The sequence below is a fragment of the Camelina sativa genome, chromosome 1, assembly GCF_000633955.1.
Source record: "Camelina sativa cultivar DH55 chromosome 1, Cs, whole genome shotgun sequence".
Lineage (NCBI taxonomy): Eukaryota > Viridiplantae > Streptophyta > Magnoliopsida > Brassicales > Brassicaceae > Camelina > Camelina sativa.
Genome location: NC_025685.1, coordinates 11083639 through 11099235, shown reverse-complemented (window position 1 = coordinate 11099235; position 15597 = coordinate 11083639). Strand labels below are relative to the sequence as shown.

The 15597-nt window shown below is 37.9% G+C and overlaps 3 protein-coding genes across 4 annotated transcripts; 1 reads left to right on the top strand and 2 right to left on the bottom strand.

The window, feature by feature from the left end:
• On the top strand, nt 668-7285 carry LOC104787760 (protein NETWORKED 1A). Its single transcript, XM_010513387.2, has 4 exons — nt 668-806; nt 1463-1720; nt 1812-5845; nt 6011-7285. The coding sequence occupies exons 2-4, from the start codon at nt 1621-1623 to the stop codon at nt 7073-7075; spliced, it is 5199 nt and encodes a 1732-aa protein (XP_010511689.1). The 5' UTR covers nt 668-806; nt 1463-1620; the 3' UTR covers nt 7076-7285.
• LOC104787750 (CRC domain-containing protein TSO1-like) lies at nt 7305-10742 on the bottom strand. The gene is made up of 10 exons (XM_010513374.2): nt 10504-10742; nt 10045-10205; nt 9410-9956; nt 8915-9303; nt 8751-8825; nt 8460-8640; nt 8275-8370; nt 8107-8173; nt 7881-8034; nt 7305-7808 (listed from the first exon to the last, which is right to left on the bottom strand). The coding sequence occupies exons 1-10, from the start codon at nt 10570-10572 to the stop codon at nt 7457-7459; spliced, it is 2091 nt and encodes a 696-aa protein (XP_010511676.1). The 5' UTR covers nt 10573-10742; the 3' UTR covers nt 7305-7456.
• Nucleotides 11806-15247, bottom strand: LOC104787740 (protein tesmin/TSO1-like CXC 3). Of its 2 annotated transcripts, none has more exons than XM_019227580.1 (10): nt 14830-14947; nt 14408-14449; nt 13912-14314; nt 13488-13810; nt 13317-13394; nt 13040-13220; nt 12865-12960; nt 12716-12782; nt 12519-12639; nt 11806-12431 (listed from the first exon to the last, which is right to left on the bottom strand). In XM_019227580.1, the coding sequence occupies exons 3-10, from the start codon at nt 14152-14154 to the stop codon at nt 12065-12067; spliced, it is 1476 nt and encodes a 491-aa protein (XP_019083125.1). In that variant the 5' UTR covers nt 14155-14314; nt 14408-14449; nt 14830-14947; the 3' UTR covers nt 11806-12064. The 2 variants fall into 2 exon arrangements, with proteins under 2 accessions (XP_019083125.1, XP_010511666.1); XM_010513364.2 differs by having other exon boundaries at nt 11807-12431; nt 14408-14565; nt 14830-15247.

Genomic DNA, 15597 nt, shown 5'->3' with positions numbered 1-15597 from the left:
TTACCTTCCTAAAACTATATAATTTTCTAAAAAAGTAATTCACAGTCAAATTCAGCAGAAGAAGACAGTGTTAAAGGACCTACCTTTTGTAAAACCAAAGGAAAAAACACAAAATTGAGAAGGACAGATTTGTCATTTTCGTTCATGATTCTGATCTAATTTTTCAACCTACATTTTAATGTCACCTAATCTTTCATCGTTGCACAAATCACTAGACCCATACAATACAAACTAATCCGATTTACAAAAAAAGAAAAAAAAAAAGATGAATAACTTTGAAATTTGAATAATGATAATCACAAGTTAACAAACTTCGACACAATCCCCAAATCTCCGATTACGATTAATAAGAAATAGTTAAAATTTAAAAACTCCACAACGGCCGTATCATTTTCTCTTAATTGCATTGATTACACCAATTTTTTTTTTTTTTATAAAAAATATTCAACTCTCTGGAAATAAGTTTTCTACCCCTAATTAATTCTCATTAATAGCATTACTATTCAACGTTGCAATTTCCAAAACAAATCTCATTCATTATTAAGCTAAAAAGAGGATTTTAAAAGGTAAGAAAACTATTTTTATATAGTAAAAAAAGAAAAGAAACTACTGTTGTGCGTCAAATCATTCTCATCTTTTATCTTTGTCGCACAAAAAAAGAGTTTCCAAATCTAAAAGAATATAATTGCAGAAGACACAAAGAGAGAGAGAGAGAAAGAGAGAGAGCTGTTGGAGTGTGAAAGAGAGAAGACAATGAGATGACTTTCACTATCATTTTGCAGCCATTCTCTCAATCTCTTTCTTCGGTATGTTTCTTCTTCTTCATCTCTCTCGGCTTTGCATTTTTCTTACTATTAGAATCTGTTCTTACTTCTATATCTCTTCTTTGTTCTGACACTTCACTTGTAAGATACTTGTTTGGTCTCATTTCCGATTTGTACATTTTGGATCCAATCTACTTAACGAGTCATTTTGTGTGTCTGTCTCTAAGAAAGACTCCATCTTTTTGAGTTTCTGTAGCTACCCATTTGCTCTTTTCTGGTAAATTTGATCTGAGAAAAAAAAACTCGACAAGTTATACTTTTTTTTGGTTCTTCAGTGTTACATTTTTTTCTTTGTGTGTGTGTGTTAAATCTGCAGTTTTGAGTCTCTTACAAACATTACGGTTGGTGTGTAGTCTGATTCTAGTTTTTTTGTTTTTTGTTTTTTCCTTCACTAAACCAAAAAAAGTCTTCATTTTTTTTTGTTCCTCTGTTGTTTGATTTCTCTGGTTTTACTTAACATTGTTGTTAAGTGATCTCTTGATTTCGACTAATACTTCTCTTTTTGGAGATTCTTTGTATCTGTATGTGTTGGAATGTATCTGTATCTGTATAGTCCTTATTCCTTAAGACCAGAATAAGTTAGAGATCTTGACTCTGCTTCTGTTGACCCTTATAGTGTGTGGCATTGTTTGCTTCAGTTTTGTAGGTGAAAGCCTGAGGTAGAGAGAGATCAAAGAGCTCTTCAGTTTGGAATATAATTTAGTATAGATTGATTCTGGCCTGGAACCCTTACCTTGGACTTGACCACCCTTGGGTGAAGTCTAAACCACTCTTTGTGCTTCTAGCAGCCGGTGTCATGGCTACTGTGTTGCATTCAGAGTCCAGGCGGTTATACTCCTGGTGGTGGGATAGTCACATTCCCAAAAACTCTAAATGGATTCAACAGAATCTTGCAGGTGCCTCTCTCTCTCTCTTTCTCTCTAAGTGTTTGGTGACTCATTTGGTCTTATTTAACGGGGAAAAGAATTGAATTTTTGCATGATGCAGATATGGATTCCAAAGTGAAGGCTATGATCAAACTCATCGAAGAAGATGCAGATTCTTTTGCAAGAAGAGCAGAGATGTACTACAAGAAACGTCCAGAGCTAATGAAACTTGTGGAAGAGTTCTACAGAGCTTATCGTGCATTAGCAGAGAGGTACGATCATGCGACTGTGGAGCTCCGCCATGCGCATAAAACCATGGCTGAGGCGTTCCCTAACCAAGTGCCTTTCGACATGCTTGAGGATTCTGCTTCATCATCTTGTTCTGAGCCACGTACACCTGAAAAAATGCCACCACGAATCCAGCCATTTTACGACTCTGAAGACCTGCAAAAGGACAGTGCCACGAGTAAAAGAGGGTTAAGTCAGCTGACTGAGTACTTAGGAAGTTCTGAAACAGAAGTTGAAAGCTTGAAGAGAACATTGGTTGAGCTTGGTGCTGAGAAAGAGGCCTTGAATCTTCAGTATCAGCTGAGCTTAAACAAATTATCTAAACTGGAGAAAGACCTCGAGGTTGCTCAAAAGGATGTTAATGGGCTTGATGAACGTGCTAGCAAAGCCGAGATTGAGACTAAGGTACTTTCAGAAGCCCTTGCAAAGCTTGAAGCCGAGAGGGATGCTGCGCTTCTCCGATATAATCAATCCATGCAGAAAATAGCGGATTTGGAGGAATCTTTTGCTCACGTACAAGAAGATATGAAGGGGTTCACCAACAGAGCAACTAAAGCAGAAACAAAAGTGCAGAGTCTCAAACAAGAGCATTGTAGATTGCATTCTGAGAAAGAGGCTGGCTTAGCTCAATACAATCGATGCCTAGAGATGATATCTACGCTAGAGAAGAAGGTTAGAGAGGCCGAAGAGAATGCTCAAATGTTTAGTGATAAGGCTGCAAAAGCAGAAGATGATATTAAAGCGTTGAGACATGAACTTCTGAAGGTAAATGAAGCGAAGGATGGCTTGAGTCTTCGGTACCATCAGTGTTTGGAAACTATATCTAAGCTAGAGAGAGAAGTTTCTCATGCTCAAGACAATGCCAAAAGACTGAGTAGTGAAGTTCTGGCTGGAGCTGCAAAATTGAAGACTGTAGAGGACCAGTGCATTCTTCTGGAAAGCTCAAATGAAAATTTGAAGCTAGAAGCAGATGGTTTAACACACAAATTAGCAGCTAAGGATCAAGAGATTGTTCAGAAGCAAAACGAGCTTGAGAAGTTTCAGTCTTTAATCAAAGATGAGCATTCTCGATTTTTAGAAATCGAAGCCAGCCTTAAGAGTTTGCATAGTGTGTATTCTCAGTCCCAAGAGGAACAAAAGGTTCTTACTTCAGAACTTCAAAGCAGGATTGGCATGTTGAAGGACTTAGAGACTCGTAATCAAAAGTTGGAAGGGGATATCAGCTCAGTCGAAGAAGAAAATCTAAACTTAAGCAAACTAAATGATTCTTCTATGATCACCCTGGAGAGTCAGCAAGGTGAGATCCATAGCTTGAAGGAGATAAAAGAAAAACTTGAGGAAGAAGTTGCAAGACAGATTAACCAAAGCAGTGCCTTTCAAGAAGAGGTCTGTCGTCTGAAGGATGAAATTGATAGCTTGAATAGGAGGTATCAAACGATAATGGAGCAAGTGAAGCTCGCAGGATTTGATCCCGAATCACTTGCCTGCTCTGTGAGGAAACTACAAGACGAGAACTCAAAGCTGACTGAGTTATGTAACCACCAGAGAGATGATAAAGATGCTCTTACTGAGAAGCTGCGTGAAATGGATAGCATTCTAAGGAAGAATGTTTCTTTGGAGAAATTGCTTCTGGAATCAAACACCAAACTAGATGGTTCTAGGGAGAAGACGAAGGATCTGCAAGAAAGATGTGAGTCTTTACGACGAGAGAAATCTGAGTTTATCGCTGAGAGAGCTAATCTGCTTTCTCAATTGCAAATCATGACTGAGAATATGCAGAAGCTCTTGGAAAAGAACTCGTTATTGGAGACATCCCTTTCTGGTGCTAACATTGAGCTACAAGGTGTTAGAGAGAAATCAAAATGCTTTGAAGAGTTCTTCCAGTTGCTCAAAAACGATAAGGCCGAGCTTATAAAAGATAGAGAATCTCTTCTCTCTCAGTTAAATGCAGTTAAGGAGAAGCTAGGGGTTTTGGAGAAGAAGTACACTGAATTGGAAAGAAAATATGCTGACCTACAGAGGGAAAAACAATTCAAGAATGTTCAAGTGGAAGAGTTAAGAGTCTCACTTGCCACTGAGAAGCAAGAGCGTGCTAGTTACGAAAGATCGACTGACAGCAGATTGGCTGATCTTCAGAGCAACGTGAGTTTTCTTCGAGAAGAATGTCGCTCCAGGAAAAAGGAGTTTGAGGAAGAGCTTGACAAAGCTGTAAATGCGCAAGTCGAGATCTTCATCTTGCAAAAGTTTATAGAAGACTTGGAGCAGAAGAACTTTTCTCTCTTAATTGAGTGCCAGAAATATGCTGAGGCATCAACATTTTCAGAGAAACTCATTGCTGAGCTGGAAAGCGAGAATCTTGAGCAACAGATGGAAGCAGAGTTTTTGGTGCATGAGATTGATAACTTCAGGGGTGCAATTTATCAAGTGTTTAAGGCACTTCAAGTTGAAGCAGATTGTAAGACAGCTGACCAGAAGGTTGCAAAAGAGAGAATCCCCGTTTCACGTGTCTTGGGTGACATTAAAGAACTAAAATGTTCACTCTCTAGCGCTGAATATGAGACGCAGCGACTTGTGATTGAGAACTCTGTGCTCTTATCTCTACTTGGACAGTTCCAATCAGATGGCATGAAAGTGGAATCAGAGAAACGTGTTGTAGAGAAAGATCTGGAGACGATAGTACATCGCTATGGAATGCTGAAAAAGGATAGGCTCGAGCTATTGGAGATGAACCGGCAGTTGAAATCAGAACTGGTCGACAGAGAGCAGCGGGAGCTAGAGTTAAGAGCTGAACTACAAACTGAGCATTTAAAGTTTGAGAGTCTGCATGAGTCATACATAGCTTTGCATCAAGATCACTCAAATGCTCTCAACAAAAACCAAACTTTGCTTCTGAAATTCTCAGAACTTAAAGGTGAGATGTGTATACTTGAAGAAGAAAACGTTGCAGTTCTTCAGGAAGCTCTTGCCTTGAACAGCATGTCTGTGGTTTACCAGTCCTTTGGGTCTGAAAAAGTTCAACAGGTTGACGCTTTTGCTGAAAACTTGTCTAGTTTACAAGACATCAATAGTGGCCTGAAGCAGAAGATTGAGACACTGGAGGAGAAGTTAAAAGGGAAAGAGGTGGACAGTCAGGAGCTTAATATCAAGCTGGAGAAGTTACAGGAAAGCCTCGAAGAAGCCAATGAGCTAAATGATCTCTTAGATCATCAAATTTTAGATAAAGATGAAATCTTGAGGCAGAAGGCGATGGAGCTCCAAGAAGCTGAAGAGATGCTCAAGGCTACACATATTGCAAATGCTGAACTGTGTGAAGCAGTTGAAGAGCTGAGGAAAGACAGTAAAGAATCTAGGAAATTGAGGGGAAACTTAGATAGGCGGATTACTAAACTGTGTGACCTTACTGGGAGACAGGATGAAGAGATTAAAAACCTTGGCAATTTGAAGGAGAATTTGGAGTCGGAGGTAGAGTTGTTACACAAGGAAATCCAAGAACACCGAGTTCGAGAGGAGTTCTTGAGTTCAGAGCTGCAGGAGAAAAGCAATGAGTTTGGACTTTGGGATGCTGAAGCAACATCTTTTTACTTTGATCTACAGATTTCAGCTGTCCGTGAAGTATTGCTTGAGAATAAAGTTAAGGAACTCACTGGAGTTTGTGAAAATCTCAAAGATGAAGCTGTTACAAAAACCACAGAGGTAGAACAAATTAAAGAAACAGTTGGATTCTTGGAATATGAAGTGACTGAGCTGAAGAATCAATTGTCTGCCTATGATCCTGTGGTAGCATCTCTGGCAGAAGATGTCAGGTCTCTTGAGCAAAATGCCCTGTCTTTATTGAAACTCCCTGCACCAGCTGATCGTCACAGAGAGGTAAACTTATTCCCATTCCTTCTATTTGACATTTTACCGGTTCTTGAAACTTGATTACCTTTACTAATTGACTGATTTTACTGACCACGTTAGTGGCTTCCATTTGTTGAAATTGTGCATTTTCGCATGTATGCACCACGAGTTAATATTTTCCAATTTCCTCAGGGCGTCCAGAATGATGAACATCCAGAAGCAGCAGTCTCTCAAGAAGAAGGACATAGCAGTACCAACCTAGACAGTGGATTTGTGCTTTTGCAGGACATGAAAACAAGAATCAAAACCATTAAGAAAGCAGTTGCTGAGGAAAAAAAGAGGCGTGGTAAGCTGAGAAGACGAAACTCTTCTCACAGAAGCAGAGACCGCAAGCTGTATGAAGAGATTGAACTTGAGGACCAATTCTCAGGTGAAATCAGACAGCCTAGATCACCTGCGTTGACTGAGTTGAAAAATGGTTCATTGATGAAAGACATTCCCCTTGATCAAGTTGCAGACTCAACGTTCTATGGAAGAAGCCGGAGAACTAGTCGTGGTTCTAGTGACCAGATGCTTGAATTATGGGAAGAATCTGCTGAACCAGAATCCAGCATTAAGTCTCTGATCACCAATAAAAACTCAAAGAAGCCTCTGATCCCTCGTCTTCATCGCAGAAGCAGGAATCCCTCCATTGAATCACAGTCTGAGAAAATGGTTGGAGTTGTTGACAAACTAGAGTTATCTAGAAGCACTGAGGACAATGCAAAGATTCTGGAGAGACTTTTGTCTGATTCTCGAAGATTGGCAAGCCTCAGAATCAGCTTAAGAGATCTTAAAAGCAAGCTGGAGATGAACGAGAAGCCAGGCAAGTTCACTAACCCTGATATTGTTAGAGTGAAGAAACAGCTGAAAGAAATGGAGGAAGCAATCTTTCAGCTTACAAACACAAATGAGATTCTTTCTAATGAAATCGAGGAGACCGGAGATGCCAGAGATATATATAGAAAAGTGGTTATAGAGAAGTCAAAGAATGGGTCTGAGAAGATTGAGCAGATGCAGCAAGAAATGCAGAACATTGAGCGAACAGTGCTAAAGCTTGAAGAGGGAGCATCAAAGAGTAAAGGAAGGAAAAAATTCTCTGAGAGTAGGACAGTGATACTCTTGAGAGATATTATCCATAAAGGTGGCAAAAGGACAGCGAGAAAGAAGAAAAATCGTTTCTGCGGCTGTATGAGATCTTCGGGTAATGAAGAGTAGGGTGGATAATTATAACGTAACAGCATCTATCTAGTCACTATCTATTTTACTTTAATCATGGAACTGACTTTAGGAGTACTTGTGGAATGGTTTCTGAAATATTTATTAGAGCAAATTAGTAAACCTTGTAGCTTCTGCTAATGTGTACGTATCTGGTTTGACTCTTTAATGTTTCAAACTTAGTGTTTCTCAAAGTCTATTTTTTAGATACTCTTTATGGAAGATTATGAACTAGAATGTGATAATATACTACCTACTGGAATAAAGTATCTTACAAGAACGTTACTTATGTTATGGAAACAGGGATGTAGGCTAACACGATCTGGTACATTACAAAGATACAAAGAATTTTTTCCATAGCTTAACTAAATAGTTTTTGATTCACTGATTTGGGTTGAGAGAAGGAAATGCTGGAATAGACCGTAGTATCAGCTTACGGCCATTACCTCTCCTCCTTAGGTTTGAGCCAGATTCCGAAGAGCCGAGCTGAGGGGGAGAAACTCTCTTACTGTTAGGAGAGATGGCCTTATTGTTAGCAATAGGGGAATTGAGGAGAATCTCAGGCATAATCTCTGTTTTATCTTCAGTCACGGGATCAACAGGCTTCTTCCCATTATGTGACTGTGTCAAATCACTGTCTTGTTTTCTGAAAGATGAAGAACCCATGCCAATAAAAAACTGTGTGGGAGGCAGTCTGTTCTTAGACAAGAACGGCTGATGAACCACCAAATGTCTGCAAAACAAAGGTTACAGCAATTCAGGAGCTGTCTTGTTTGTATATTGTTTGAAACCTCGGTACAATTACCTGTACGGTGGCAGTGGTGTTGAAGGTTGATCAGAGCTTGGGTTCTGCTCCACTTCGCTTGACCCCTCGATCTTGTGTTGGATTTTTGCTCTTCTTTTCTCATATGTCTCCTGATCCTCCTCTTGTTTGCTCTCCATGATAGCAAGTAAAGCCCCTGAGATTGTAATTATGTCAACCAAAGACTTTGTAAAGAGATAGTAATTAAAAGATGAGCAAGGAAGCTTACCTTCTTTTCTGCCGAATACATTTTTGCATCCTTCACATCTACAATTTATGGAACAGCCGACTCCACCCTATAAGATTATCCGGAACAAAGTATCAAAATCAGATCCTGGGAATATAACTTACACAGATGGATATTGAGAACAATGATGAATAGATGATGAAAAAAAACCTGATAGCATTCACAGTATTTCTTCAGACAGTTTGATTTCTTGCAGTTGCAGCCGCGTTTGTGTCGTGCAGAAGCTGGAGTTTTACTCGCATCATCCTGTTCAAGATAAAAGTGTCATCACTCAGATAAATGGAGGACAGAGAGGAGATAGGGGGGAATAAGAAGATGGAATAAAGAGCTCTTACACCAGCTTCCATGATGGAATCTGCGCTTCTGATGACTTTAGGAGCAAATGCAAGTGGATTTCGGGATTCAATCTGTTTACGGGTAGCCAGGACAGTTTCTTCATGGACAGGTTTGTTAAAGCAATCTATACATGAACATGGCTCTATACAATAAACTCCAGCAGCAAAGCATTCACAGTAACTGCAGAGAGAAAAAGAGACTCAAACAATGGTTAACTACTCCAAGGCAATTCATTTTAAATATTTGAAAACAGACAAGAATTAAAGAGAAGCTAGGGGTATGCAGCTTACAGCTTCAAACACTTTGACTTTTTGCAGTTGCATCGCTTACATGACTCACCCTCTCCAGCTGGTTCAGACACACGCCTGCACATTTATGCCAAACTGATAAGAAAAACAAAACAGAAGATACACAAATCTGTTATGTAACTTTTGTTCAAAAAAAAATAACTTGCTTCTTTTTCTTAAGGCTGCCCGTATTCAACTCTGGAAACACCAATGCTCTGGGAACTTCTTCGACAGGTTCATTTTCCGCTTGGTCCGAAGTTTCTTGCACAGTGTCTTGGGAGTGAATTGGAGTGGTAGAGCCTGAAAAACTCTTTTGAATCTCTCCAGATATGGAATAGTCATGTACGACATTGATGTTACTGTCCCTTGCGGACAATGCAACGGCGTTTAGATGAAGACCAATACTAGGTACAACACACCTCGAGGAAGATTCACCAGCCGCCTTATTGTCACACACAGATTGCTGATCATCAGCTATCTCCTTCTTCCGCTTCCCTGGCATCTCAAAGTCCAGGCAGCGTCTTCGCATGCCACCACGGTGCAAGCTAAAGACAGACTAGCACAAAACACAACGCAAAATAACCAATTCAGTATAATCAAGATCCCAAACATACTTAACACTCACATCTGAGAGCCATTTCAAAATGTAGTCCTGAATTTACCTCATTGGGAAGCACAGCCAAAGGCTCATTTTCATTACTGGATCCATTAACTGGAACAGCTTTGTTGATATCAGGCCGCTTTGTTGACTTCACCCCAGCACAGAAACGTCTTTCTGAACTTGATATTTTATCCACCAAGCACCTAAAAGCCTCAGAATCATTCGGAGACCGAAACACTAACAGCTCAGTTGCATCTGAGATCAAACGTCCACAGTTAGGAGTGTCATTCGCTTCCCGAACATCAAGCATCTTCTGAAGACCCATCTTGACATCGTCAGAAGACGAACCACCTTCTCCTAGAGGAATATCAGATGGAGCTTCCACAGTAACATCGTCAGTGCAAGGTGAATCACTACGATCAGGAGTTTGACTGTCAGACTTCAGTATCTGTGGTAGCTCAGAAGACGTTTCAACAGAAGTCTCTTCTTCTTCATCTTCCAAAGGCGCTTCTTTGTTTAGATCTTCAATTACCGGTACTTCAACTTCTTCTTTACAAACAGATCCGTTTAGATCTTCTAAAGGCTTAGTACGATCAATAGAGTTATGACTGAAACAACAACAACAATACAGTAAACAACATCTCCTACTAAAACAACAACAAGAGCTTCTGTTATTCAAAGAAAATGATTATTTACCATCTGAAAAATCTGGATTCTCTATGAGAACTGACATGAGGAGAGGTGAAAACAGGAGGAGGAGATGTGAAACTCAAAGAGCTAAACGTCTGAGCAGTGGAAATGGATTTGACCGACTCAATGGGAGAGAGATTGCTTATGTAGTTGAACACAGGAGAATCCTACATTCAAAGACCCCAATTATAGACCCAAGGCAAAATTAGCAAACCACAACAAAAAAAAAAAATTGCATTTTCCCGGAAAAAAAAAAAAAAAAAAGACAAAATCTATTAAATTTCGGAAACAAAAAAAAAGATAAAATTTTTAAGGTCAATTCATGAAATTTGACAAAACCCAACACAAAAATTGCAAAAAACCCAGAAACACATAACACCAACTTCGTAAAAACTAGAAAAAATGCAAGACAAGGAAAAGGAGTGAACTTTATTTAAGCAGAGACAAAAAAAAAAAAAGAGAAACCTCGAATTTGGATTTGGGAGTTGAAGTTCCGATCTGGGAAGTAGTAGGATTCTTCTGGGGTTTGTCCATTTTCCAGCAAGAATCAAATCTACATTGCCTCAATACAGACACTGATTTTGGTTTTTTTTTTTTTGTGTTGTTATGTATAAACTAGGGTTGTTGTTGAATATTCGAACAAAAAAAAAAAAATGTCCGCGCCGGTGCGAAACAGTGCGAAGAGCGTATAAACACTTTGTGCCTGTGGGAAAATGTTAAAAGTCCAAATCATATCAGTATCAGTCTTTTTAGTCCACTAGATGACGTCATCTTTAGTTCTTTACCCTTACCTGCACCTTCTTTAACACTCAGGCCCAGATCCACATTAGTGGCCCAAACACTGAAAATCTATGAGAAAGTGTTTGAGCGTGGTTATACTTTGGGAATTGATTAAATTTCATGTATGATTTTTTAAAAACATTCATTGATTTTAAATCAAACAAATAGTATAATTTAAAATCATATATGAGGATTCAAAATAACGAAAAAAATATATATTTGAAAACCAAAAATTTCTAAATAACAAAGTTTACCTATCAAAAGGATGATGTTTAAAGCACTTCCATTGTTAGATTTATTTATATCTAACGTTTTGAAATATGAAAATGTACATGGCCAGTGCATATATCATACATTGGAAACTGGTAGTACATATACATCGATAGATCTAAATACGAAGATGTGAAAATATATGTCTATTGCATGCTATGTGAAACAACCATTTTAGAAAACAAATTTAATCTATTTATATAAGAACTAAGTATGTTATAATTCTTTTATATGGATTTGATACATGGGATATGGAGGGTTCATACTATTAAGCCTAGACTTAAGAGGTTTTTATGTGATTGGGTATTTTTTACCATTCAGGAAAGAGTAATGAGTTCGGAAAAATGTTAAAAAGTTATGTTGTTTGTGATAAGTGTAATAATTTTATGATTTAAAACAAAATCTCAGAGTTTATGATATGTGATCTCCAATTTCGCAGAGAGCTCAGAGAGTTTGTGCTCCAAAATGGGTTTGGTGTCTTTGTCTTTTTTACCGCTAAGTAAATGAGTGACATATATTATAAAAATATTTAGTTAATGAGATTTTAGTTATTTTTTTTATTTTAAATTTTAAATAATTTTGTTTAAAAGGAACACATGAATTGATTCTGTACAGATATTTTAGGAACAATTGATTTTAGGAATATTTTAGTTATTTTAATTTTGTCCAAAATAAAAATAAAAGGATACAACCAAAATGTATTTCTCGAAATCTAATTTATATAGGTTTTTCTGTACCTGACTATACACATATGGTTGACGAATGTTGTGAACATATTGAAAAATAATCTCACATTTTTGTTTCACCACGAAACAAACGTAACTGCGCTCTAGAACTAATCTATCAAAAGTCTTTAACAAAAAAAAAAAAAACTAATCTATCAAAAGTTTGCGTATGTTGTGCGTAACAGTGTAAGTTAAACTACCAACTAGAAGTTGACATTCTTCACACATTTTCAAAGATTCAAAGAATTCTTCTAATGGTGTGGAGTGAGAGAAGGAAACGATGGGATCGAGTGTATCAGCTTCCTGCCACCATTTCTTCTCCATGGGGTCTCCTCTGATGAATCAAGATGAGGCAAAGACACCCTTTTGCTGTTGGGAGATACCACAGCTTTCATGTTAGTCATTGGAGAATGGTTTAGAAGATTCTCAGGCATATCATCATCATCATCAATGTCTTCTGTGATTGTCTCAATCCTTGAATGAGAAACCATACTCATGTCTGGCTTTCTGATGTTGTATATCCCAGAAGAAGATGATCCAGAAGCTCCATGATGAAAATGTGATACTGGAGGAAGTAGTCTATTGTTGGATGAGATGGCCAGTTGAGACAGTGGTTGCCTGAATTAGAATTCAAAGGTTAATAATAATAAAGCGATTAAGGATAACACATTGATTGGTTTCTGAATTCTGAGATTGTTTCTTTACCTATATGGTATTGGTGTTGAAGGTGGAGCAACAGGATTAAACAACTCAGCATTCTGTTGTGTTTTCGCTGTTACCCTTTTACCAGACACTTCGTTTTCCTCGTCTTGTTCGAACAAAGATCCTGCAGGGATTGTAATATTTGTCAAATCAAAGATCAAAAGCCTTCAGGTCTAGAGGTAAAGAATAAAAAGACTAACCATCTTTTCTGCCAAATGCATTTTTACATCCTTCACATCTACAGTTTATGGAGCAGCCAACTCCACCCTATAGGATCAGTGTATCAAAACTCAGAACTAATCCAATGAAAAAAGTCTTACACACATGTGTATGAATTTAATGACATTACCTGATAGCATTCACAATATTTCTTCAAACAGTTTGATTTCTTGCAGTTACAGCCTCGTTTGTGTCGCGCTGAAGCTGGAGTTTTGCTTGTATCATCCTATGAACCAACGCAACCTTTTATAGCCTTTAAAAAGATATAAAGGCTGCTAAGAAAATGGAAATGAAAAAACACTTACACCAACTTCAATGATGGAATCTGAGTTTCTTATGACTTTAGGAGCAAATGCAAGTGGATTGCGGGATTCAATCTGTTTGCGAGTAGCCAGGACGACATCTTCATGAATAGGTTTATTAAAGCAATCTATACATGAACATGGCTCTATGCAATAAACTCCAGCAGCAAAGCATTCACAGTAACTACAGAGATAACATCAAAAGAGACTCAGCAAACAAAAGATTGAACTATTTCAAGAAAACACAAGATTATAATAGGATTTGGTGTATTCAGCTTACAGCTTCAAACACTTGGATTTTTTGCAGTTGCATCGTTTACATGACGACTCGCCTTCTCCTGATTGTTCAGACTTACGCCTGCACAGTATAGAGCCAACAGATTGTTAAGAATAAAGTAAAAAAGATTTACCATTAATCTGTTTGTAACAAGTTTCAGGACAACAAACTTGCCTTTTCTTCTTCGGACTTGCTGGCTTCATTTTAACTAAAGCTAAAGATTTTGGAAACTCTTCTACAGCTTGAACTGCATCTTGCTGCGAGTGAAGAACCGGAGAGGTAGAACTTTGCAAACCCACTTTAACGTTACCGGACAATGAGTACTCATTAGGAACATTATTGTTTTCCTTAGAGGACATTGCAATAGCGTTAAGATGCAGACCAATGCTAGGTACTACACAACTTGATGAAGATTCGCCCAATGTTTGCTGATTATTCCCTGGAACCTCAAAGTCTAGACAACGTCTTCTCACACCACGATGCAAGATCGAATTCGCCTGTCACACACACACACACAGACAAAGAAGAGAAACATTTCAGAGACAATGATCAATCAAGAACCAAAAGCTAATACAATATCAAAACCACCTTTACTCACATCAAAGGACTCAGTTTCATTGTTGCCTACAACAGTACTCGAAACAGGCGCCGACGTTGACATTGTACCACCACCACCACGTACACGAGCTCCAGAGTTAGATCTTCTCTTCAACAAGCAACTAAAAGCCTCTGACTCACTAGGTGAGCCATAGATCAGTTCTGTCGTAGCAGCAATAAGAGTTTCCCAATCTGGAGTATCACTTTTCTTCTTGACATTGTCACAAATCTTCAGCAGATCCATTCCACCATCTTCACAACTACCATTGCCTCCTCCTCTCACATCATTACTCACTTTGGGAGTACTAAAATCATTCTTAACGTTCTGTGACGGTTCGTTTCCAATCAAAGCTTCTTCTTCTACTTCTTCTCCAACGGAAGCAGCCACATCTTTGTTAATTTGACTGCAAACCAAAAAAAAAAACAAATTCCAAAATCAAGAACTTTGAAAGAGTATAAAACTACTAATAATAACTCAAAGGACACAGAGTTATAACCTTCTGAAACGAGACTCTTTGTGAGAAACAGCATGAGGAGAACTGAAAACAGAAGGTGGAGATGTGAAATTGAGAGAGCTTAAAGTTTGAGCGATTGGGATTGATTTGAGAGTCTTGATTGGAGAGAGATTACATATATAATTAAACACTGGCGAATCCTGCATCATTTTCACAAAAACACACACTTTTGATCTCAAAAAACACATCTTCAAAATCATCAAACAACCAAATCATAAGAAAACCGTTTTAAAGATTCTAATAACCGATTACGACTGTAACATAAAAACTGAATCTTTGACTAAACTAAGAGATGGGTATTGTTACAAAGTCGAACAGACATACCAAAACCATCACAGAAACAGAGGAGCAACGAGATAAACAATGAAAGCATGAAACTTTGAGATGGGTATAGAAGTGAAAACCTCGGATTTGAGTTTAGAAACAGGAGTCCCGATCTGGGTAATACTCTTTTGCGGTGTATCCATTTTTTTATTTGTCTAACAACAAAACAATCACTCACATACACATTACTTCTCCTGCCTCACTCTCCCTCTCTCTCTCTGTCTCTATCTCCACTTAAAAGGGTAAGGAAGAAGAGAAAGAGATTCAAAGGAGAGTAGAGGCGGGAAGATGAGGAGTATCTCGTGAAGATAGTCCAAACCAAATCCAACAGAGGCCACCAAAACCAAACACAAAAAGGTCACTACTTGTCTCTCTCTTTCTCTTTCTTTATGTTTCTTCTTCTAATATATACACCTCTCCTCTACGTACACGTCTCTTTAAGAATCAATGGTCTCTCTGTAAAAAAAAATATCGTATCGATTTTTGTTTTTTTGGGTCTTTAATAAAGTAACGGACATCACCTTGATGTTTGCTTTTTTTTTTTCTTCTTTGATTGTAAAGAAAAAAAAACGAATAAAATAAGAAACTGCAATAATTACACAGTTCCTTTTCGTTGCTTCTGTTTTGTTTGCATTACAAAGATGAATGAATAAAGAAAAGAATAAAGATAAATTCCTCTTTAATTTTTTGTTTTATTTGTTCGTTTTTTTGTATAGCTATATATATGTGGTTTTACTAACTTCGTTGACTATACTTGTCATTGTTGATAAACATACTTAAATTTTTTTTTTTTGTGTTTGCATAATCATAATACATTTAATATATTTGACCGTATCAACAGTGTGATT